The 22,281-nt window shown below is 43.1% G+C and overlaps 1 protein-coding gene and 2 long non-coding RNA genes across 3 annotated transcripts; 2 read left to right on the forward strand and 1 right to left on the reverse strand.

The window, feature by feature from the left end:
• Positions 1 to 1,747: 1,747 nt before the first annotated feature.
• LOC115577071 (uncharacterized) lies at positions 1,748 to 3,575 on the forward strand. Its single transcript, XR_003983020.1, has 3 exons — positions 1,748 to 3,147; positions 3,234 to 3,339; positions 3,436 to 3,575. It is a non-coding gene; the product is annotated as an uncharacterized LOC115577071 (long non-coding RNA).
• On the reverse strand, positions 3,336 to 4,077 carry LOC115577067 (uncharacterized). Its single transcript, XR_003983017.1, has 3 exons — positions 3,938 to 4,077; positions 3,702 to 3,867; positions 3,336 to 3,621 (listed from the first exon to the last, which is right to left on the reverse strand). It is a non-coding gene; the product is annotated as an uncharacterized LOC115577067 (long non-coding RNA).
• Positions 4,078 to 5,711: 1,634 nt separating this feature from the next.
• LOC115576527 (protein unc-80 homolog) lies at positions 5,712 to 14,015 on the forward strand. The gene is made up of 6 exons (XM_030409059.1): positions 5,712 to 6,154; positions 8,819 to 9,059; positions 9,136 to 9,320; positions 9,398 to 9,484; positions 13,385 to 13,646; positions 13,996 to 14,015. Exons 1-6 carry the CDS (start codon positions 6,107 to 6,109, stop codon positions 14,013 to 14,015), a joined length of 843 nt encoding a protein of 280 aa, XP_030264919.1. The 5' UTR covers positions 5,712 to 6,106.
• Positions 14,016 to 22,281: the final 8,266 nt, after the last annotated feature.

The raw sequence follows: 22,281 nt of genomic DNA on the forward strand, positions 1-22,281 counted from the left end.
TCCAGTTAAAGCTGCAGGGCCGGAAACATTCAGCGGTTCATTGGATGACAGAACTTTTCAAAGGAGGTGACACAGATGTTGAGGTGGGCTCATGTGGGATCTCTGCAGCTGGAGCTCATTGATCTGTGAGGAAGTGATGCATGAAGAGCATTTAGAGGCCACTGACCTGCTGCTTTCTGGCTGCTGCACACTGTTTTCATGGTCTAACCAAAGCAGCACTGCACACCTGGACCACGTTTGGACCCACTGACGGCTGTAAGTCTGCTTTTTCCACCGTCAACAATATAAAGAACAAGTCTGGTTCCAGGTGAACACCTACAGATCTGCATGAGAACGGCACCGACTCCATTCAGCCAAGATTGAAATCAGTGGCAGGACCATCACATGTCCATTCCTCTCAGGAAGACAAGTCAAAGAAAAGAAGCAGATATTCAAAGAGAAAAGGCTGTTTGCACTTTTTATTGACTGTTTTCTGAATATGTTGACTAGGGATGTCCGATAATATCGGCCCTCCGATAATATCGGCCGATATTGACTTAAAAATGTAATATCTGGAATTATCGGTATCGGGTTTTTGGTAACCGATGTTTGTTCTGTAGGCTTCAGCATTTCCGAGCCTGCATGAACGCAGCATGGGACGTTGACAGGCGTGCAGTTGATGACGTATAACAACAACAACAGATGCTACACTCGTGGGTTGCTAACCGTGGCTGCCCGGTGCATGAGACGTCTGTGGTTTGGAACTATTTCCAAGTGTCACCTACAAGTAGATTTGATCACCCACCTCAAGAAGAATCATGCAGAGTTACACGCTACATTTGGGCAGCAAAGTGATGAAAAGACGTAACGAAAAACGGGAAAAAACCTCACAGTTGTCGCTTAAAGAGTCAACTGGAGTGTATTGCACTGGATAACCAGCCTTTTTCTATCATTCAAGACACCGGATTCTCCAAACTTGTGGAGTTCCTGGAGCCACATTATGCCCAGTCGCAAGTATATCTCAGACCAGTGCTTACCCGAATTGTACATTATTGTTTACAGCCATGTCGAGAAGCTAACCTCTGGTGCCGTATGCATTAGCTTCTATACAGATAAGCATCCTTAAGCGTTAACCAGGTTAGCATGTTGAGTTTGACTGCACAATGGCTAGATGAGGACTCTGTGTTGAAAAAGGCTGTACTTCACTCTTGCACAGTGTTTACATTTGGAAAGCCATGTTGCATTTATGTATGCATCACAATATAATTAGGCATAATGTGTTAATTCCACAATAGGAGATATGTTATGTTGTTACCTAACAGTTTTGTTGTAAAAAGACTGCATATATCGGTATCGGGTGATATCGGTATCGGAAATTAAGAGTTGGACAATATCGGAATATCGGCAGAAAAGCCGATATCGAGCATCCCTAATGTTGACGTGTTTTCACTTGAAATGTCATCCTGAACTTCTTCAGGCTGGAACTTCTTTAACTGAAGCGTAAAAAAAGGTTATTGGGAGCTGTTTGCACTTTTTTATTGATTTTATACTGAGCTTTGTGTTTTCTGTAACTTGAAATAAAGGCCTTAAATTCATTCTCCTGGGACGACTTTTATTGATGGTAGAATATCTGGTTGATGAGTGTACAAGCGTTGAACACTGAATGTGAGGAAGGCTGTAAGACACAAGCTGGACTTTGTGAGGTTCTGACCTTTTACTAGGAGGAAATGTTAGTATCTGGACCTCAGTGACTTTTAATTGAATACTCTGTTCTAGAAGAATACAAGATCAGAATCTTTCTGTAAAACATCTGAATGTTTAGACATGGAAAGCAAAGTGTCCAGAAGGAGGAACTAAACACCTGGTTTCACCTTTTAGAAACAGCTGATTTCAAACTTTTTTACATCGTCACACTTAAGTAACAGTTTAGTTGCTGATGGTTGGTTGTCCCATAACCCCCTGCTTCCATCTGTGAGAAACCTCGGGAGGGGACTCGACCCCCTCCAGTCCTGGTTTCACCTGCTGAGCTAACAGGAAGCAACAACCAAAAAGTCTCTCAGAGGTTTTCACTCCTTCTTCTGAGCAGCAGCTTCAGAAAGAGTCCGGCTCTTTACACACGTTTATTGGACACATCTCTTCTCTGAGCGCTTTCAAGTTGAAGTGCACTGAGTGTCCTGAGATCAAACTGTGAGCTGTAGAGTGTCTACCTGAGCTGCTGATCAGACAGGTGGACACCTTCAACACTGACTGTGTGTTTATTGTGTTTGTCTTATTTATCCTGAGGGGTATTGCACAAAACTAGGATAAGGGATTAAGCCGGGATATCTTGGTTATCCTGGCTCAATTTATCCGTGATCCGGTTGCACAAAAGCAGGATAGGGGGCAGTAGGATATGTTATGGTATAAGTTACCATGGAGATTTATTCTGTGGAGCTAGCCTGCTCCAGACCAGGCTAACAGCCAGGCTAAGATTAATCCTAGTGATTCACCTGTATTTCCACCGTCAATCCTGTGAGGAATTCATGTGTTTTACAGCATGTCCATGGTCTTTCTAAGTATGTTGCATCACTTTAATTATCCTGCATTAAAATATTACATATATATTGTCATTTTTCCTTTCATTTAAATCTGTTGGCTGTTTGTAATTGCAACAGTCTTTTTATATTTATTCAAGTGGTAGTATTATTACTTGGGCTAAGTGTTAAATTGCTATGTAATGAAGACTGCTTGCCAAATTGCCATCAGAGATTTCATAATTATGTTTTATTGCAGTAATTGAGATAACAAAACACAGCTGATGAAGTTGCAAAGGTGTTTTCAATGAAATCTGTGACACACACATACACACACACGATTTTTTGCAAGTGGGAGCTTCCTTTATTCTGTTGGGGATGTAGAGAACCTCAATAAAGGAACCATTTTCCGCACAATAAGTGTTTGTCTGGAACTGAATTCATTCAACATATTCATCACCTTCCCTGGCCACAAGATTGCAGGTAACCTCCATTTCAACGTGCAACCATTACTTTCTAATTTGATCGGTCACAGTTGGATACTCACTATTTTTTGTTACAGCTGGATTGCACACACATCAGGATCAAACGCCCCTCAGGAGAACATGAGGGAGATTACATTAACAGGATATCCTTCCACAGCATCAATGTTCAGGTAAGAGTGATTTGTGGTTACTGTGACCTACATAAATTAATTCTGTGCAATAAATGACCTTAATAGGTTACAACTTCACATTTCAGATGATCTGTGATGCTGGCTGCCTTTTTTTTAGAGGAAAGTGTCCTGGCTCAGTGCATGACTCCAGAGTCTTTCGGGCTAGTCCAATTTACAAGAGACTTTCACAAGGTAAGCCACACATTTTATTTGTACTGTAAGCACCTTGGACATCATGAGTGTTTAACTCTGCCGTGTAGTTTTCTAAATGATATCTTGCATTATCAGGCGAATTCTCTGGTGTGCTGCTGGGAGACAGAGGCTATGCCTGCGAGTCATTCCTCTCGACTCCCCATGCACACAGAAAGACAAGGGCTTGAATCGAGATGACCTTCGGCCCTCTGAAATCTGGGTTTCAGTGCCTGCACCACCTGAGGGTTTATTTGGCAGTCATTTCTCTTGGTTGCTTGGATCCTGGAATAGAAAGAGCAAAAGAAACAAAGATTCAAACACTGTATTGCACTTATGGTTACTGTGTGCACTGAAATACTCACTTCTCTTTCTAGTTTCTGGATTTCCAGGTCCAGTTTCCTGAGTGTCCCACGTTTAATTTCAAGCTCCATTTCTTGGTGCTTTCTCTTCTTCAATTTGATTTTAATGTCTGCCAGCTCTCTGTTTCTCCAGGTGCTTTGCATACAGTATTCTGACAGTTTGTGAAGTCTGTAAAAGAAATGTTAATTAGCACAGCAGGATTTGTGCATAATGTAGATTTACTTTAGCCAATACTCACAATGTTACCAGGCTGTTTAAGGGACTGTGCAGCATCTGGGTCCTGTTACACATATATTTTCTATTAGCACCACATCACTGACTTCATACTTTATGGACTAAATAAGCAGGATATTTCCATAAAATTGACGTATCTCAAGCCTTCTGAGTCCGGTGACAGTCTCCTCATCTGCAGAAGTACATTCTGCAGCTGCAGATGTGCCTTCTCCCTGCCATATACATACATGTATTGAGAGAACTTGAATTAAGATTTCACAGGACATACCCACCCTGTGATTTGAATACAAAGTACTAACCGGATCATCTTCTGGTGGCTCCAAAAGTGTAACTGTGTTCCCAGACACTGTAAGGAAATCCAAAGTCAGACAGTATAATATATTTATTTGACTGTGTTCCAAGTGCAGTAGTACTGCAGTATGTACCTTGTATGAAGCGGACAGTTTCTGTGGCTGGGACAGAGTCTGTTACTGTCCCTCCATCACTGGCCTCCCTTTATTTAAATGGAGTGCCAGCTCCTCCGCTGGGGTCGTATCCTGGCTTGGGGGGCCGCCCCCTGTGCCATTTAACTGCTACAATCATACAGACAGTCAACATGTCAACAGACACCTAATCTATTCACCTCATTTGTTCACTGTTATCTACTTTAAAGTCACCAGCCTGCAAAATGTTCTTGTATTTAATTTGAACTTGCTGCCAGGTCATTTTGTAGCCAGACAAGTTTGTTCTTTATGAAGGAGAGAAAGATAAAATAGATAAAAACATAACATGAGAAAAATAGATTAAACAACACACGTGGATAATTGTTTGCACTTAATCATACTCTACATTTCCTGAGTAACATGAAAAATGTACAACAGTTGATTAGTGGACTTTAAAAGTATCTCCTTTAGTCCTTTAATTGTAGCCTAATTATGACAGTTCCAGTGGAGCACTATTTATTAATTGTACAGTTTTGAACTACTTACGCATTAAGCCGGTCCGCTATTGTCTGTCAGGCTTTCTCTCATTCTTTAATTACGGCACTGGTGATGCCTTTCTCATAATGTCTTTCACCTCTTCATAGAACTCTGTCAGGAGCTGTTGTTCAGCGGCCGTGAGATATGAAGCGCGACTCTTATCCACGTTTCCATCGGTGATTCTGTGATCGATCGCGAGGTCTATTTAAGTCTGCCGTGAACACGCACTTATCCAGACTATCTACACCTGGCTTGACATAGCCGCGCCTTTTCATCCTGGCTTGGCAAACGTGCAACCAATTAAGCCAGGATGCGCCGAGCAGACTAGATCAAGCCGCGCTTGCTCAGTTATCCTGGATATCTTTATTCTACTTTTGTGCAATACCCCTCTGGAGAAACTAAATGACAATAAAGCTTTGATTGATTGAATCAGTGAATTGAGGCGTTGGAACTAGATTTGTTCAAAGAGAATCAGACTCCCCCACAGAAATGGTACATTCCGGGGGCGGGGCCACTGCAGTGCACCTGATCAGCCACCTGTAGCCTATAAAGCTGAGCTGCTGCCACACACACAGTGTTTCGTTCAGAGAGCCTGAGCTGTTAGAGAGGGAGAGGACGGAGAGGATGGTGGAGACGTCAGCTGGAGACGTCAGCTGGCAGCCAACCAGGAAACCATCGAGAACATGCGCCAAACTCAAATGGAACAGATGATTTCTGTGAGGCGGTCGAGCACGACTGCTCTGTGAATGGATCAGAGAGCAGGCAGCTGGGGAGGAATGGATTCTGATGAAGGGAGAGAGGAAGACAATGAGGGGGAGAGGAGAGGAGACAAGGAGATAAATCCAGGCAGCCCAGCAAAAAGGAAGAAGAGATGAAGAAGGGATGATGATGAGAGCGATGAGAGGGAGGAAGAGAACAAGTGCAAAGTGTGAGACAGGAGAAGTTTACTACTATAATAAGGTTTAATGAAAAGGGAGGAGAACACATGAAGACAGTAAATCCATTGTTGTTACCAACAGCTCTGGCTGCTAAGATGGAGGAAATCCAATATGCAAAGGTGCTAAATGATGGGAATCTATTGGTGAGGTGCAACAGTGAAGAACAAAGTGATAAAGCATTCAAACTTAAAGAGAAACAAGGTGGTCAGCAGCAGCAGCAGCAGGAGGGTGGAGCACAACATGGTGGAGGATGTAAAGGAGTGATGACGGGGGCCTATGAGTGTGGGGATGGAGGAGCTGAAGAAGAGGAGGAAAGGTGGAAAGGTAAAGGAAGCACAAAGGCTGAAAACAGTTAAAGAGGGAGTGAAAACAGGAAGTGACACAGTGATGATGAGTCTTTGGAGAGAATGTGTCCAACAGAGAGCTGCTGGGGTTTGTGAGTTTCCCACTGAGAGTGTTTGTGCCAAAACCATGAAGGTGTTTGAAGTGTCAAAGGTTTGGACACACACACACACACACAGCCATGAAGTGTAAAGAGAAGAGGAGGTGTGCAGGATGTGGGGGTGACCATGAGGATGGGAAGTGTGCTGTAGCTGTGGAGGAGGAGCCCATAGTGTGGCACATGGTGGCTGTGAGCTCATGAGAAGGGAAACCAAGATTCAAAGAGTCAGAGTGGAAAGAAGAATCACTGCAGTCTGCAGAAGCTGTGAGTGTGTCCAGAGCACAGAACAGAGATAGAAAGCAGCCAGCAGCTGTGGAAGCTGTTCAAGAGTCACAACAAAGGACCACTGACAGGATGCATGTGGACAAAAGGGACTCAGTGACATTCATGCAGGAGAGCTCAATAGTACAGCACAGGTCCAATCAGAACATGTTCAAGTTCAGCTCAGTGTCAAAGCAGCAGGGAGTCACTCAGGATCAGTTGGACTGACGTGGGAAGAAGTGAGGGAGAAGCTTCCAAATCAGTCAGCCAGGAAGCATCATGGGAGGGTTGATATCACTGATGGCAATTCTTTTACCAGGAATTCAACCAAGTCATCAAGGAAATGGCTGCAAGAGCGGATATAGTGTGTGTTCAACACACCTGCTTAAAAGCAGCTGTAGACTTTGTGTACATGGTATACAGTGATAAGGAGAGACAGAAGTCATGGGGGAGGAGGAGGGTGTGCTACATTCATCAAGCTAGATATTCCATATAGCTGCTGGAAAAGGGGGATGATCAGGAATACAGAGTGGTGGAAGTGTGGGAGAGCGGGGAGAAGGTGGTTAGAATGAACTATCAGAACACATGCAGAAGGTTGGAGCTGGATGGACTGCTGATACCAGGACAAGACAGACAGGAGATAGTAGGTGTGCAGCTTTTAATGCTCACAGTTCAGTGTGGGGGCTCACACACACACACACACACAGATGGGAAACAGTTGGAGAATTGATGGATGAAATGAATTTGGCGTGTTTGAATGATGGGAGAGGAACCAGGGTGAACATTACTGCAGGTGCTGAGTCAGCATTAGACATGACTCTAGAAAGAGAGGAAGCACAATGAGTCAGTGTCCAGGTGTGTTAGACAGGAGGGAAGAAACAGGTGAAGCAAGTGATGATGAAGCCTTTACATCGGCAGACATGACGAGGGCCATCAATACATCAGAACCAACCTCTCCTGGGATAGATAGGATTTGCTATGTGAGGCTAAAACACCTGGAGGAAGGAGCGTTATCAAAGCTGCTGCAACTTTATACCAACATATGGAAAGAGGGAAGATTAGCAAGTGCATGGAAAGAGGCAGCAGTGATTCCTGGAAGAAAACCTGGAGAGGATCCTTCACAGCCCTTCACCAGCTACACACCAACAGCACTAACATCACATGTGTGAGGAATCATGTAAAGGATGATAACACAGAGGTTATCATATGATCCTGACAAGAGAGAAATGCTGCTGGCACTGATTATCAAAGTGCTTTTAGAAAAGGAAGAAACAAAATGGATGCAGTGATGAGGCTGCAAACTGAGAGAAGAAGGCAAATAAAGAGCCAGTAGTTGAGTGTTTGTTGATGCTGAACAAGCCTTTGACATGATGTGGAAGGAAGGATTGTTAATAAAGCTGTGCAACATGGCTGTGAGAGGGAGGGCTTTTCATTGGATAAAGGGTTTTCTGTGTGGAAGGAAAATACAGGTACCAGTTGGATCAGATTGATCAGATCAGTGTGCAGCTGAGAATGAGACTCCTGGAGGTGGTGTGATCAGTCCGTTACTCTTCACTATGATGATCCATGATCATCCGTGTTCTCTAAAGTAGCAGCAGATACAGGCAGCTCACTCTCTGTGGATGATGATGGGGCCTCGTGGAAAAGAGGAAGGAATGTGGCGCATGTCATTGTCAAAGTGCCAGGGGCTGTTGATGAGCTGGTGGAGTGGGGTTGTGATCGGGCTGCCGCTTCTCTGAGGAGAAAACCCAGACACTTTATTTCAGCAGGAAAAGAAGAGAGGAAGGAATGAAACTAAGGATGTGTGGGAATGACTCAGAAAGAGTTTGGGAGCAGTGTTTGATTCACTGTTAACACGGGCAGCTCATATTGGCAGAATGAAAGAAAAAAGTCATCAAGGTGTTGAGATGTCTGACAGGTTGCTGGGCACTGAGAAGAATATCTGTGGCTGTGATTAGATGTGTGTGTGATTATGGCAGTATTGCCTCTGGATCAGCTGCCAGGTCTCATGTGAAGAAGCTGGATGTGATTCAGGCACTGAGAGTTTGCAGTGGGGCTTTAAAACACCTCCAGTACCTGCTGCTGTACAGGTAGAGATGGAGAGATGCCACTGGGGCTGAGGAGGAAGCAGCTGATGGGGAATTACTGGCCACATTTGCAGGGACACAGTGATTCTCACCCCACAAAACAAGTTGTGCAGGAGTGCTGGGAGAATGGGAAGAGTGGGGAATGATGTGGCAGATGAACACATCAGACATGAGACTGCATCCTTTTCTTGATCCCAGGTCTCGAAGGAGGACTTTACTGTCAGTCGTGTGATCTCACCTTTCACCAATCAGGAGAGGCGAGAGGAGATCCTACTCAATCTGCTCGTTCCCTTCTTGCCTCCCTGGATCATCTCCACCTCCCACACTAAGAACTTCATGCTGGACGCCTCCCCGGCTCACTGCTCCACGCCGGGCGACACCGGGAAGGATCTGCACAGGGAGGGATTAGTCGAGTCCGCCAGCCAGGCTGCATATCTGGGTACGGATGACAAGATGACGCCATTTTGTAGCTTCTCTTCTTCTTCCTCTTCTTCTCATCCTCTTCTCTCTAGCAGCTCTGAACGTGGTGCTGATTTGCTTTGAGCGCTCGTTCGGGAACCAGTGGTACCGGCTCAGCCTGCAGATGAAGGAGATGGCTCTGAGGAAGGTGGGCAGCTTGGCCTTCTGGGACTTCATCGACTTCATTGTTCGAACCCGAATCCCTATCTTCGTCCTGCTGAGACCCTTCATCCAGTGCAAGGTAACATCTGTCCACTCATTCATTCACTTCAGTTGTTTGTTTTCTGTACTGATTCTCACACATTGATGTCCGTCTAGTTGTTGACCCAGCCCGCTGACTCCCAGGAGGAGATCACTGTGCATCACCACATCGCCGACCAGCTGGAGCGATGCTTCAAAAAAAAAGTCACTAAAGCTGCTTTGTTGAACCAAAGTAACAACAACTGAACATGTATTTGACCTTTACACTCTCATTAAACACACAAGTCATCAGATTTCACTGATATGATTCATACGATGTGATTAATGTGTAACTCTAACAGCCTCTTCGGGCGGCGCCGGTCCAAAGTCTCATTCACTGTGATTGTTGTGGTGCAGACAGTCGTGTCCGTGTGAACCTCCAGCTGAAGGTTATGTAACACATTTAAAATGCTTGACTGGTTAACAAACATCAGCCTCCATGTTGAGAGGAGAACGGTGGAGGAAGAGCAGAGGTGGAGTTAGTTGGTTGTCAGTAGTTGATGTGGAGACAGCAGGAAGCAGCATTCAGAGGACGGTGAGCAGATGAAAGCTTTTATTTTGTAATGAAAGAATCAAAATGTAAGTGTGTCACTAAATGAGCTGTCAAAGCTGTGAACACTCCTCCAACAGGAAGTGTCGCCTCTTTCTGTCTCTGTCCACTGAAATGTGATCAATAAACAGATCAAACACATTTACTCTGTTTTACATCAAGGGACACGCTTTTATTTTGAAAGTAACTAAGTACATTTACTCCAGTACTGTAGTTGAAGTATTTCTGCTCTGTTGCACTTTTCCTGCGCTTCATCTCAGAGGAGAGATTTGACTTTTTACTGCATTTAGTTTAAATAAATGAAATGTGAGTGTTGAACACTGAAGGAGCTCAGAGTGAAGAAACACTTCAGCTGACTCCAGATCAGTCGTACAGTCGTATCACAGACAGAGAGGAGACGTTCTCAACATGTTGCTGCCTCGTCAGTTTGTCTCAAGTTAAAGTTTAACAGCCGCGCTGCATTTAGCTTCTTATCAAGACTCAACGTTCAGCTTTATTGTCTTTATGACACAGACGGAGTTTAAATGAACTGTTGAGTCTCTGATGAACGAGTTGATTTGGAGGATCATTCAGAACAGAACTGAAACTTGTTGAACTGACTGAATATTAAAGAAACTGAAGCTTCCTGTCAGATTCAGTCTGTGTCTGACTGCAGGGATCCTGCAACAATTCTCAACAATATTTCTGAGTTTCTTTAACATTCATCAGATTTATTTTAACATGTCAGATTTATTGAATGTTTTTAAAGTGTAGTCTTCTTAACAAACTGCACATCATCATTTATTAATTACATCAGTAATTACCCATCGTCACTACTTCAGCACGTTTATGAGCTGCAGTGAACCAGCATGTACTTTAAAAGCTTCAATACAAATCTGGATGTTAATGAATCTACAACACTGAAAAAGAAATAAACTCCATGTTGAGTGAAGTCAACAACATAAACTCACTAAATGTCAAGAAAGGAAATATTTTGACTCTTATTTTCATTCTAAACAGAAAAATCCAACCGTCTGCACTGAAGTTTGTGTCTCTGACTGAACTGAGATCAGTTTAATCTGCTCGTTAACTCGTCGTCAAACTCCCTTCATTCAAACTGGACCTGAACTGAATCACAGTCACAAACACTAACATGTAACTTTACTGTGTGTTTGACGAGGTTCTAGTTAAAAACTCACAAAGTATCTGCAGCACAGCTGAAGGACTTTATAACACAAGTTGTTACCTGAATGTTTCTCTATGACAACTTGTGAGTTGTGTGTGAGTTGTTGTGTAGTGACCTCATAGAAACTAACAGTCAGTTAAAGTGATGTTGGTCTGTAAAAGTCACTAAAGCTGCTTTGTTGAACCGAAGTAACAACAACTGAACATGTATTTGACCTTCACACTCATTAATTACACAAGTCATCAGATTTCACTGATATGATTCATACGATGTAATTAATGTGTAACTCTAACAGCATCTTCAGGCGGCGCCGGTCCAAAGTTTCATTCACTGTGATGGTTGTGGTGCAGACAGTCGTGTCCGTGTGAACCTCCAGCTGAAGGTAATGTAACACATTTAAAATGCTTGACTGGTTAACAAACATCATCCTCCATATTGAGAGGAGAACAGTGGAGGAAGAGCAGAGGTGGAGTTAGTTGATCGTCAGTAGTTTATGTGGAGACAGCAGGAAGCAGCATTCAGAGGACGGTGAGCAGATGAAAGCTTTTATTTTGTAATGAAAGAATCAAAATGTGTGTCACTAAATGAGCTCTCAGAGCTGTGAACACTCCTCCAACAGGAAGTGTTGCCTCTTTCTGTCTCTGTCCACTGAAATGTGATCCATTATCAATCGACCTGTTTGTTGTCTTGTCATCAGATGTGGAGGGCAGAGAACATGAAACTATTCCAGCCTCTCTCTTTGTTGAAACACTTCCTGAAACTATCACCCAAACACAAACTGAGAACAGGTCGCCATTTTGTTTGAGCTCCACAAAAGTTCATTCTCATGAAAACTGATTCTTTCCATCAAACTTTCCACACAGCTGTCACTTAAATATGTGACAGCATCATTTAGACTCTGGTGTGATGGATTTAAACAGCAACATCTAAATACTTGTGTCTTCATGAGGTCATCATGTCACATATTCACCTGTATAAAAACTGAGCTGCTGTTTTATTGTCACAGTCACTGTAGGTTTGTTGTGTCTCTGAATAGGTTTAACTGTGATGGTACGTACAGTATAAAGATTGTTGTCATGTTGTTGTACAGTAACACAACACTGTGAATAGATCAGAGATGATCACTGCACTGAAACAATCATTGAACCAGAGCAGGATTGATGCACATCTGTTTGTCCAGTTAGACTCCAGCTCACTCTGCCTGTCTGCTGTCACCTGGTTCTGACCCGGCTCCATTTGGACCTAAAGTTCTGAGGATGTGACGACTGTCAGTCGGATCAACAGACACCAGCAGCGTCTGTCGGTGTCTGCAGAAGAAGAGACACATCCTGTTTGAGCTCATCTGGACTGTAACGGGTCAGAACCCTGAATCCTCTTGTGCTTTGAGTAGACCGTCACTGTGAAAACAACCAAAGTTAAAACTGAACTGCTGCCAACAAACCAACCTGACCTGTTTTTTTCACATGAAGGTTTGTTAACTTGTCGTCAGTTGTAAAATGCAGTGAGATCATTTTTCAGTCTCTGCTCTGATGCAGCATGTAATCTGTAATGTAACTAAAGTTATCAAACAGATGTAGTTGAGTAAAAAGTGGAATATTTGCCTCCAGAATGTGGAAGAATAAAGTTGCAGTGCAGGACAGACGGATCAGGAGCTGCAGTGTCCGGCTCAGCAGGATAGACTGACGAGAGAGAAGCTGCAGGCTGGAACATGAACTAATGTTTACTGCTCACTGTCATGGTGCTTCTTCCTCTTCTGGTGACCAGATGTTCCTGATGAGATCAGAAGACGAAGCAAAACCTCCATCACAGTTTGAAACAGTCACACCTGCATTCACACGAGGGGAAGACGTGTTGCATCATTTCTGGGCCCAACACAACTTGAATAGTCAGAATTCAGTGACGTTATTAGATCCAAGATGTTTTCAGTACAGAACTGACTCGTGTCCTCCTCCGTGGAACATTGGACGCTTTATTGGTTAACATCTAAGAACGTCAGTTTTCTTCATTTTTACTTGTGTTGATGTTAAAGTTGTGGTTCCATGTTTTCATCTTTCTTGTTCAGTGTTGTTTGGTGTCCTGAGACGACAGCTTCATTTCAAGAAGTAACAGCTGGTGGAACAGAAGCTGATGGAAAATGGAACAGACTGTCAGCTGTTCACATCTGGAGACAGAAGGACGTGTAAGCAGAGCATCACTTCAGTTACTTTCAGTCTGGCCAACGCAGCAGCAGCAGGAGCTCTAACTGGCCAGACTCTACTGCTGTGTCAGCCAATCAGAACTCCTGCTGATGCTCTGACATGTTCCTGTCACAGTTTTCTGTCAGGTTGATAATTCTGCCTTTTATTAGCAGGGAGCCACACTGAAGAAAGTGGACCTCTTGAAAATTCTGAAAAAATTAAAAACCGAAGAATTTAAGGAGTTCAAATTTTATCTGGAGGACCGTGGCATCGCAACTGCCGACCTGGAGAATGCAGAAAGGGTGGAAACAGTGAACCTGATGGTGAAAACCTTTACACTTCATGGAGCTGTGAAGGTGACCAAGGAGGTTCTGAAGGAGATACCCAGGATGGACCTGCTGCAGAACCTGTCAGCCAGCAGCTCAGGAGCAGAAGGTCAGTCAGTTTTATATCTCTGTATTTCCATAGAAAAGACAGCCGGTGGAAACTGGTGACACAATACTTGTGACGGAGCAGAGTCTCAGTAGAGAAGCTCATTGAATTCAACAGAGAATGAAATTAAAGGCCACAACTTGTTTTTATGAGAAAAGGTTGAAGTGATCAATCATTGTTCTTTACTAAGAGGACAGAGACATGATGGAGCTCCCTGATTTATTCTCTTTACGTTACTCTTTGGTTTAAGACTCTTCTGTCACTGACTCATGTGGATGGTTTTATTATTAGTGTGATATTTTAATTCCTTAAATAACCACTGAGATGTTGTGATGTGAACCTGTTTGTTCAGGAGCAGTTAAACCAGTATGAGATGCTGCATGGACACAAAGTCAACAAGAATAATCACTGTGATCATCTAGAACATTAATAATTACTGAATTTTAGGACTCCCAGCCTGTGAGCTGGAGATGCTGTTTGACTGCAGTAACAACAGGACTGCTCTCTGCAGGGACATCAGGAGTCTTTCCTTCTTTAGATATCTTACATATTGTTTATGTAACATGACGTAAAGTAGATTTTTCCAATATTTTTAGTGCCAAACAGAACCGTCTGTCTGACAAAAACTTTGCGAGACTGCTCATGTGTCGTGTCAACAAGCGATTCTGCCCTGACATCTAGTTCTAGTGCCTCAGTGTTAGTGCCTCTGAAGTTCCTGTGATGTTGACCAAACCTGTCAGCTTTGGTTCTTTAAAAAATAAAACTTGAGCAGAGAGGCATATTTTTGCTGGCATGTGAATTCTTTGTAGGCTATTATATTTTGTTTCAAATACACCATATGTTGATTTATTTAACGCTGAGTTAAATGAGTATAAGGAGTTGCTAAAGCTACTTTTTTAGCAGTAGTTTTACAAACTAAATTTCTCCAGGAGTAGAAATGTAGTTTGTTCAACGACTGCCAGGCTGAACTACATACTAGTTTTACATGCTACGCTCACAAAGTAGCTTCCCCAACACTGCCAACACATTTTGAATTGTAATCGTACTCTTTAACCTTCATTATGCAAACCACTTTGTTTTCACATACCCTCTACGTCACTCCAATCAGACGTTGTTGTAGGCGGGACATCAGTCATAACAAAGAACTGTGTTAGATAATTAGCAGAGTGATGCTTACAAACTAATGAGCGACTGTGAGGAGTAACTGTGTGTCAGTAAACTTAACTCTATGTTAAAGTGCAGTAGATGTTTCTGATTGGTCACATTTCAGTGATTTATCAATAGGAGTTGAAATGTTACTGTGCTACAGATCTACTCACTCGTCTTTATAGTTGATCTCAGTCTTTGTAGTTTCATAGTTTGAATGATTTTATTCACAGACTTTTTTAACAACCACAGTTCAGAATAATTGTATCTAAAAATGAAGATGAATTGTTGGAGATCACACTCTTACCCCCAATTTCCACTGGATACGTGTCCGCTGCGTTGCAGCTCCGATCCGGTTTTGCTCCGCCGTCCGCTGTCTGGCAATCTCCACCGGTTGCAGTTTGAGTCCGCTGCGGCGCAGTACGGTAGACAGCTGGCTCACGAGGCAGAGGAGTTCCCGCGATAATCACATGATCACTCACGACTGCAGTTACAGGTCTGTGTTATTAAAATCAAGAACACGAAGTGTTCCCGACCGAGGGATTAGCAGAAAATCTTGTGTTTGTCTCTTTTTTTGAGATTTATGTACTGGTGTCAACACCGAGTGTTTTATTTTGAAAGGTAACCGGATGCTGTTTGTTATTTTAGCGCTTGACTTCCTGTCTGCTCGGTGCTAAATTCAGCTGAATTGCTGCGTCGCACTCCGGCATCCGCCAGATATAGAAGTCCTGCGTATCTGTTCCGGAGAGCTCCGGACTGCCGGAGCTGGGACAGAGCGGATACGCAGCGCAGCGGACCTGGTGGAGATTGACACATTGACTAAAGTGAAACGTATTTGCTCCGCTGGCGTGGCGGAGACGCAACACAGCGGAGACGTATCCAGTGGAAATTGGGGGTAACTAATCAACTGTCCAAGAATAACCTATGTAATCTACAGTACGTAACACGGTACATTTATATAACAAATAAGAAGTCAAACTGAAACAATGACACATAATGTCTCTTTCTCACTCAGTGTCAGTGTGTCAGTTATTCAAAGGATCTACAGGCTGAAAACGTTTGTTGAAATAAAACTGTAGTGTTCCTTTAACTGAATGAACAAATAATAAGAGAGTAGATGTTCAACTCTTTGTTTACCCCGCACTGTAATCCCAAACATACCAGTCAAGTTATAACGACTGATGACATCATAGATTCTTTACAGTTGAGATGTGGATTAACCAAATGTTCAAACTGAAAGTGGCAAAACAGAAAAAAGGATTTGGGTGAGTAGAACCCCAAAGACAGCTAGAGGACATCATGAAACATTACCAATTTAACTGCTCCTGAAGTAGGCCCTTTTATGGTCAGATTACTATGATAGACCATTCATTTATATTTTCATGCGTTTTACAATCAAAATATGGAGGTTTTCACAAGCCATAACTTAGTTTCCCTGGTAACGCCTGAGGGTTTGACTAATACCTGGAACAATCATTACTCTCCCGTAAGATTCTTATGCAACGGAGACGTTGTTCACTCCTCCAGTAAATAGGACAGACCATAGATACGACTTGATATTCTAGTCCGCTCAGCCATGAGCCAGAAAGCTAACGCTATGCTAGCAAGATTCAAAGTCAATAACATTGCGTACGGTTGACAAACAGTAAATATAATTTGACCGTATGCTAGTTAACAAGATTAGCTAACTAACCAGTCATGTCATTGTCCCCAAATCAATATCAAAATTTTCAAGAACAAATGACCGGCCATGTGTAACGTTACTGTGGCCGCAGCCTGAAGCAGAGAGCTGAACAGCGAACGGGATGTGAGATTATTCACGTATCAGTAAATTTAGAGGGGAAGTGAACTTTCTGCAGCTTGTGTGTTACAGTCGCCACCCTGTGGTGTTCAGAGGCACTGAAGGACTGACGGACTGAATTCAGTGCTGGAAATAACATATTCAGATTTGATATGCCAGCTAGCGCATTAATTTACAGCGGTGAACAGTCAATTTGACTGGAACTACTTAGTAGGTGTCCGTATATCAGGGGTTAATGGACACCCTGCAGCCAGTCAGAATCGAGTATTCTCCGAGACCATGGTATAATGTTAATTTAATTAATATGACACATAATCTCTTTCTTTCTCTGTCAGTGGATGTTGAAGGTGCTGAAGGAGCTCCAGAGAACAGAGGAGCGTCCTCCTCTCAGACTGAAGGTAAAGCTGCTGTTGTTGAGGGAGTGATAGTCTAGAGACTAACGGTGCATTCAGGTGCACGTTTTAAACTCTGAAATCTACAGCGCTTTGTATGGCATTCATGTGCACCTCATAAAAACATAAATAACAGCTGTCAGGGCATAAAAGTCTGTCTGACAATCTCACAGCTATGAGTGCTGATAAAATGTTTGAATGGAAAATTGAAGTGTGGATTTTTAAAATGGTGACATCCTTTAAATTTTAATGTTGATAATATTTTTGGCTGTATTGCCCAGCTCCATGCAGGTCAAGTCAATGCTTTTTGTAAGTCCCAGCTTATTCTGTATTTGATGCCAGCAACATGTTTCTTGTCAGGACAGGATCAACAAAACACTGTTTGTTTACAAATGATTAAATACTGTTTTTATTTACACTTTTATCATCATCCCAACCTTTAAGAATCAAGCTTGTAATAAATTATCTGATATTCTAAATGATCTTTTGTTGTGTGTTTATTCAGGAAGTCATTCTGCAGATTGTCAGCGTAAACTTAAATCTAACCTTCAGAAGAAGTTCCAGTGTGTGTTTGAGGGGATCGCTAAAGCAGGAAACCCAACCCTTTTTAATCAGATCTTCACAGAGCTCTACATCACAGAGGGAGGGACTGCAGAGGTCAATGATGAACATGAGGTCAGACAGATTGAAACAGCATTCAAGAAACCACACAGACCAGAAACAAGAGTCAGACGACAAGACATCTTTAAAGCCTCACCTGGAAGAGATGAACCAATCAGAAGAGTGATGACAAAGGGAGTGGCTGGCATCGGGAAAACAGTCTTAACACAGAAGTTCACTCTGGACTGGGCTGAAGACAAAGCCAACCAGGACATACAGTTCACATTTCCAATCACTTTCAGAGAGCTGAATGTGCTGAAAGAGAAAAAGTTCACGTTGGTGGAACTTGTTCATCACTTCTTCACTGAAACCAAAGAAATCTGCAGCTTTGAAGAGTTCCAGGTTGTGTTCATCTTTGACGGTCTGGATGAATGTCGACTTCCTCTGGACTTCCACAACACTGAGATCCTGACTGATGTTAGAGAGCCCACCTCAGTGGATGTGCTGCTGACAAACCTCATCAGGGGGAAACTGCTTCCCTCTGCTCACCTCTGGATAACCACACGACCTGCAGCAGCCGATCAGATCCCTCCTTGGTGTGTTGACATGGTGACAGAGGTCAGAGGGTTCACTGACCCACAGAAGGAGGAGTACTTCAGGAAGAGATTCAGAGATGAGAAGCAGGCCAGCAGAATCATCTCCCACATCAAGACATCACAAAGCCTCCACATCATGTGCCACATCCCAGTCTTCTGCTGGATCACTGCTACAGTTCTGGAGGATGTGTTGAAGACCAGAGAGGGAGGAGAGCTGCCCAAGACCCTGACTGAGATGTACATCCACTTCCTGGTGGTTCAGGCCAAACGGAAGAAGGTCAGGTATGATAGAGGAGCTGAGACAGATTCACACTGGACTCCAGAGAGCAGGAAGATGATTGAGTCTCTGGGAAAACTGGCTTTTGATCAGCTGCAAAAAGGAAACCTGATCTTCTATGAATCAGACCTGACAGAGTGTGGCATCGATATCACAGCAGCCTCAGTGTACTCAGGAGTGTTCACACAGATCTTTAAAGAGGAGAGTGGACTGTACCGGGACAAGGTGTTCTGCTTCGTCCATCTGAGTGTTCAGGAGTTTCTGGCTGCTCTTCATGTCCATCTGACGTTCATCAACTATGGAGTCAATCTGCTGGCAACAAAAAAACAAACAACAGACCGTCAATCTGCAGAGACACGTCTCTACCTGAGTGCTGTGGACAAGGCCTTACAGAGTCCAAATGGACACCTGGACTTGTTCCTCCGCTTCCTCCTCGGTCTTTCACTGCAGACCAATCAGACTCTCCTCCGAGGTCTGCTGACACAGACAGGAAGTAACTCACGGACCAATCAGGAAACAGTCCAGTACATCAAGTGGAAGTTCAATGAGAATCTGTCTACAGAGAGAAACATCAATCTGTTCCACTGTCTGAATGAACTGAATGATCGTTCTCTAGTGGAGGAGATCCAACAGTCCTTGAGATCAGGAAGTCTCTCCACATATAAATTGTCTCCTGCTCAGTGGTCAGCTCTGGTCTTCATCTTACTGTCATCAGAAAAAGCTCTGGATGTGTTTGACCTGAAGAAATACTCTGCTTCAGAGGAGGCTCTTCTGAGGCTGCTGCCAGTGGTCAAAGCATCCAACAAAGCTCTGTAAGTGTGGAGAACTTTCTTCAGAATGCAGTAAACGTGCTGTTATTGATTCAAATAGAAATATTATTTTCTTGTTCTGCTCATTATTCTTCTTATCAGTCAATCTCTGCTCCATTTCGGCGTGACACTTACACACATCCTGATTAATTTCATAATTTTACTGATTCCTAGCAGAAACATCCTCTTGCTTGTAGGACTTACAGAGATCATGTGCCAAAAGTATTTAGACACTAAGAAGCAGTGAACCACATTCCAGCATAGTTTATGTAACATACACAAAACTCACAGCTTCAGGAGACACTGAGTGACCTAACTACTATGTCTCTCTGTGAAAACTGCATTTATTTGATCTCATTTATAATGTATTTGACATGTGTATATGTTTTTGGTAAACACAGTAGTTATTCAGTAAAGTACCTCTTTTAAAATGGCTGGTGTATTCAAGACAATATAAGGAGATGTGGAAATGACACTGAAACACTGATACTGTCTCAGTAAAACTCAACATTTTACCATGTTCTTAATTATTATTTCCTGTTCAGACTGAGTAGCTGTAACCTCTCAAGGAGAAGCTGTGAAGCTCTGTCCTCAGTTCTCAACTCCCAGTCCTCTAGTCTGAGAGAGCTGGACCTGAGTAACAACAACCTGCAGGATTCAGGAGTGAAGCGACTTTCTGTTGAACTGAAGAGTCCACACTGTGTCCTTAAATCTCTCAGGTCAGGATTCATTATTTTATTTCATTATTTCATCTAACAAGTACTCATGTACAATTGGAGCAGGTCTAAACCAGACAGGGTAAAAAAATAAATGATAAAATATATCTCGTATGTCAGAGGATCACCAAAATAATTACATCTCATCCTGATGGAAGCATGTATTCGTTTTATATAAAATGTTGGTCTATCAGTCTATTCTGCACTTAAGTCCTGACTTGCATATCTCAACAGCCATTGGGTGGGTTGTCATGTGGATTTTGCCATTCATGCTCCCCTCAGGATGAACTGTAATTACTTTGGTAATCCTCTGACTTTTCTTCTAGCTCCATCATCAGGTCATCATTTTAATCTGTACAATATGTTGGTTCATGACTAAATATTTGCAAACATGATGGCATTTCCATTATATTCTGTGTTTAGTGCTGATTAGTACATTAGTGAAAACTAAGATGATGAATATAATAAATGTTAAACCCTTGAACACAGATGTGCACTGAATCATCAGGACCCTCAGCTGATGTGTGTTGTTTTGTGTGTCTGCAGGCTGTCAGGCTGTCTGATCACAGAGGAAGGCTGTACATCTCTGGCCTCAGCTCTGGACTCCAACCCCTCCCATCTGAGAGAGCTGGACCTGAGTAACAACAACCTGCAGGATTCAGGAGTGAAGCGACTTTCTGCTGAACTGAAGAGTCCACACTGTGTCCTTGAATCTCTCAGGTCAAGAGTCATCATTTTATTTAATTATTTCTTGTAACTGTACAATGAGCAGATCTAAACCAGACAGGGTAAACAGATGAATGAAAAAATATATATTATACCATGGTCTGGGGGAATACTCGATTCTGATTGGCTGCAGGGTGTCCATTAAACCCTGATATATGGACACCTACTAAGTAGTTCCAGTCAAATTGACTGTTCACCGCTGTAAATTAATGCGCTAGCTGGCATATCAAATCTGAATGTTATTTCCAGCACTGAGTTCAGTCTGTCAGTCCTTCAGTGTCTTATCCTCTGAACACCACAGGGTGGCAACTGTAACACACAAGCTGCAGAAAGTTCACTCCCCCTCTAAATGTATTGATACACAAATAATCTCACATCCCGTTCGCTGTTCAGCTCTCTACTTCAGGCTGCGGCCACAGTAACGTTACACACAGCCGGTCATTTGTTCGTGAAAATCTTGATATTGATTTGGGGACAATGACATGACTGGTTAGTTAGCTAATCTTGTTAACTGGCATACTGTCAAATTATATTTACTGTTTGTCAACCGTACGCAATGTTATTGACTTTGAATCTTGCTAGCATAGTGTTAGCTTTCTGGCAAATGGCTGAGCGGACTAGAATATTTCCCGTTGCCAAGTCGTATCTATGGTCCGTCCTATTTACTGGAGGAGTGAACAACGTCTCCGTTGCATAAGAATCTTACGGGAGAGTAATGACTAGGGCTGCACAAAAAAATCGTTAAAAAATCGCGATCTCGATTCACACATACACGTGATCTCATTTCTACACACAGCGATTCTGAAGCATTTTATATCTCGAGCCGAATCACAAACAAATGCTCCTACTTTCCTCCCGGATTTTTTGAAGCGCCCCCAAACGCAGCACGGCCGCTGCCTCCTCCCTCAACCTGTGGTAAAGCGTCTTTACAACACGGGATTCAGTGGCGGAAGCCCGCCTGCAGTTGAGTGTTTGGAAGGAGTGAGTGAGAGGCCGTTTAGACAAGGCAGCAAGCCGCCAATCTGCCCGTCCTATTGACGGCTAGGTCCGCGGTTTTAGACAGAGGGCGGCAAATTGGGGGTCTGTTTTGGCCCGCCGATTTGCTGCCTCGGACGGTACACTTATTTCCACCTCGACTGCTAGCTTGTTGTTGTAGCGACAAGCTAGGAACGGTCGCTACTTTCAAATTAAAAGCCCCCCGCTAAGAACCCAGTTCTAAACTCCAATGGGGTGCAATGTAAAGCTCTTATTTTGAAGACAAATTTGTTGTCAACTGTTTGCAGCCCAACTTCGGGCTTCACGTCACGTCACCTCTGAGGCGGCTTTTGGAAAAGGAAGAATATTATGCCCCGTTTTAAAAAGCCGATCACAGCAGCCATCACATATCACCTAGCCAAAGCTACGGCCCCAATAAACACTGTACAACATGAGGTATTAGAGGATGTCCTCTCATCTTGGAGACTAATTTTTTTTTACTTTTGTAAAAATCATTTATTATCCAATGATAGAACTAACAAAACAAAAAAAACATTGTTTTGGCAGAGGCATAGTAGTATACCTCTGCCATACTACAAT

This window comes from Sparus aurata, chromosome 24, assembly GCF_900880675.1.
Source record: "Sparus aurata chromosome 24, fSpaAur1.1, whole genome shotgun sequence".
Lineage (NCBI taxonomy): Eukaryota > Metazoa > Chordata > Actinopteri > Spariformes > Sparidae > Sparus > Sparus aurata.

Bases quoted from the DNA above. Each gene is read 5' to 3' on its own strand.
- LOC115576527 (XM_030409059.1), top strand. From the start codon at position 6,107: ATGAGTGTGGGGATGGAGGAGCTGAAGAAGAGGAGGAAAGGTGGAAAG. The intron at 9,060-9,135 runs GTACGGATGACA...TCTCTCTAGCAG, and splicing joins CAGCCAGGCTGCATATCTGG to CTCTGAACGTGGTGCTGATT. The intron at 9,321-9,397 runs GTAACATCTGTC...ATGTCCGTCTAG, and splicing joins GACCCTTCATCCAGTGCAAG to TTGTTGACCCAGCCCGCTGA.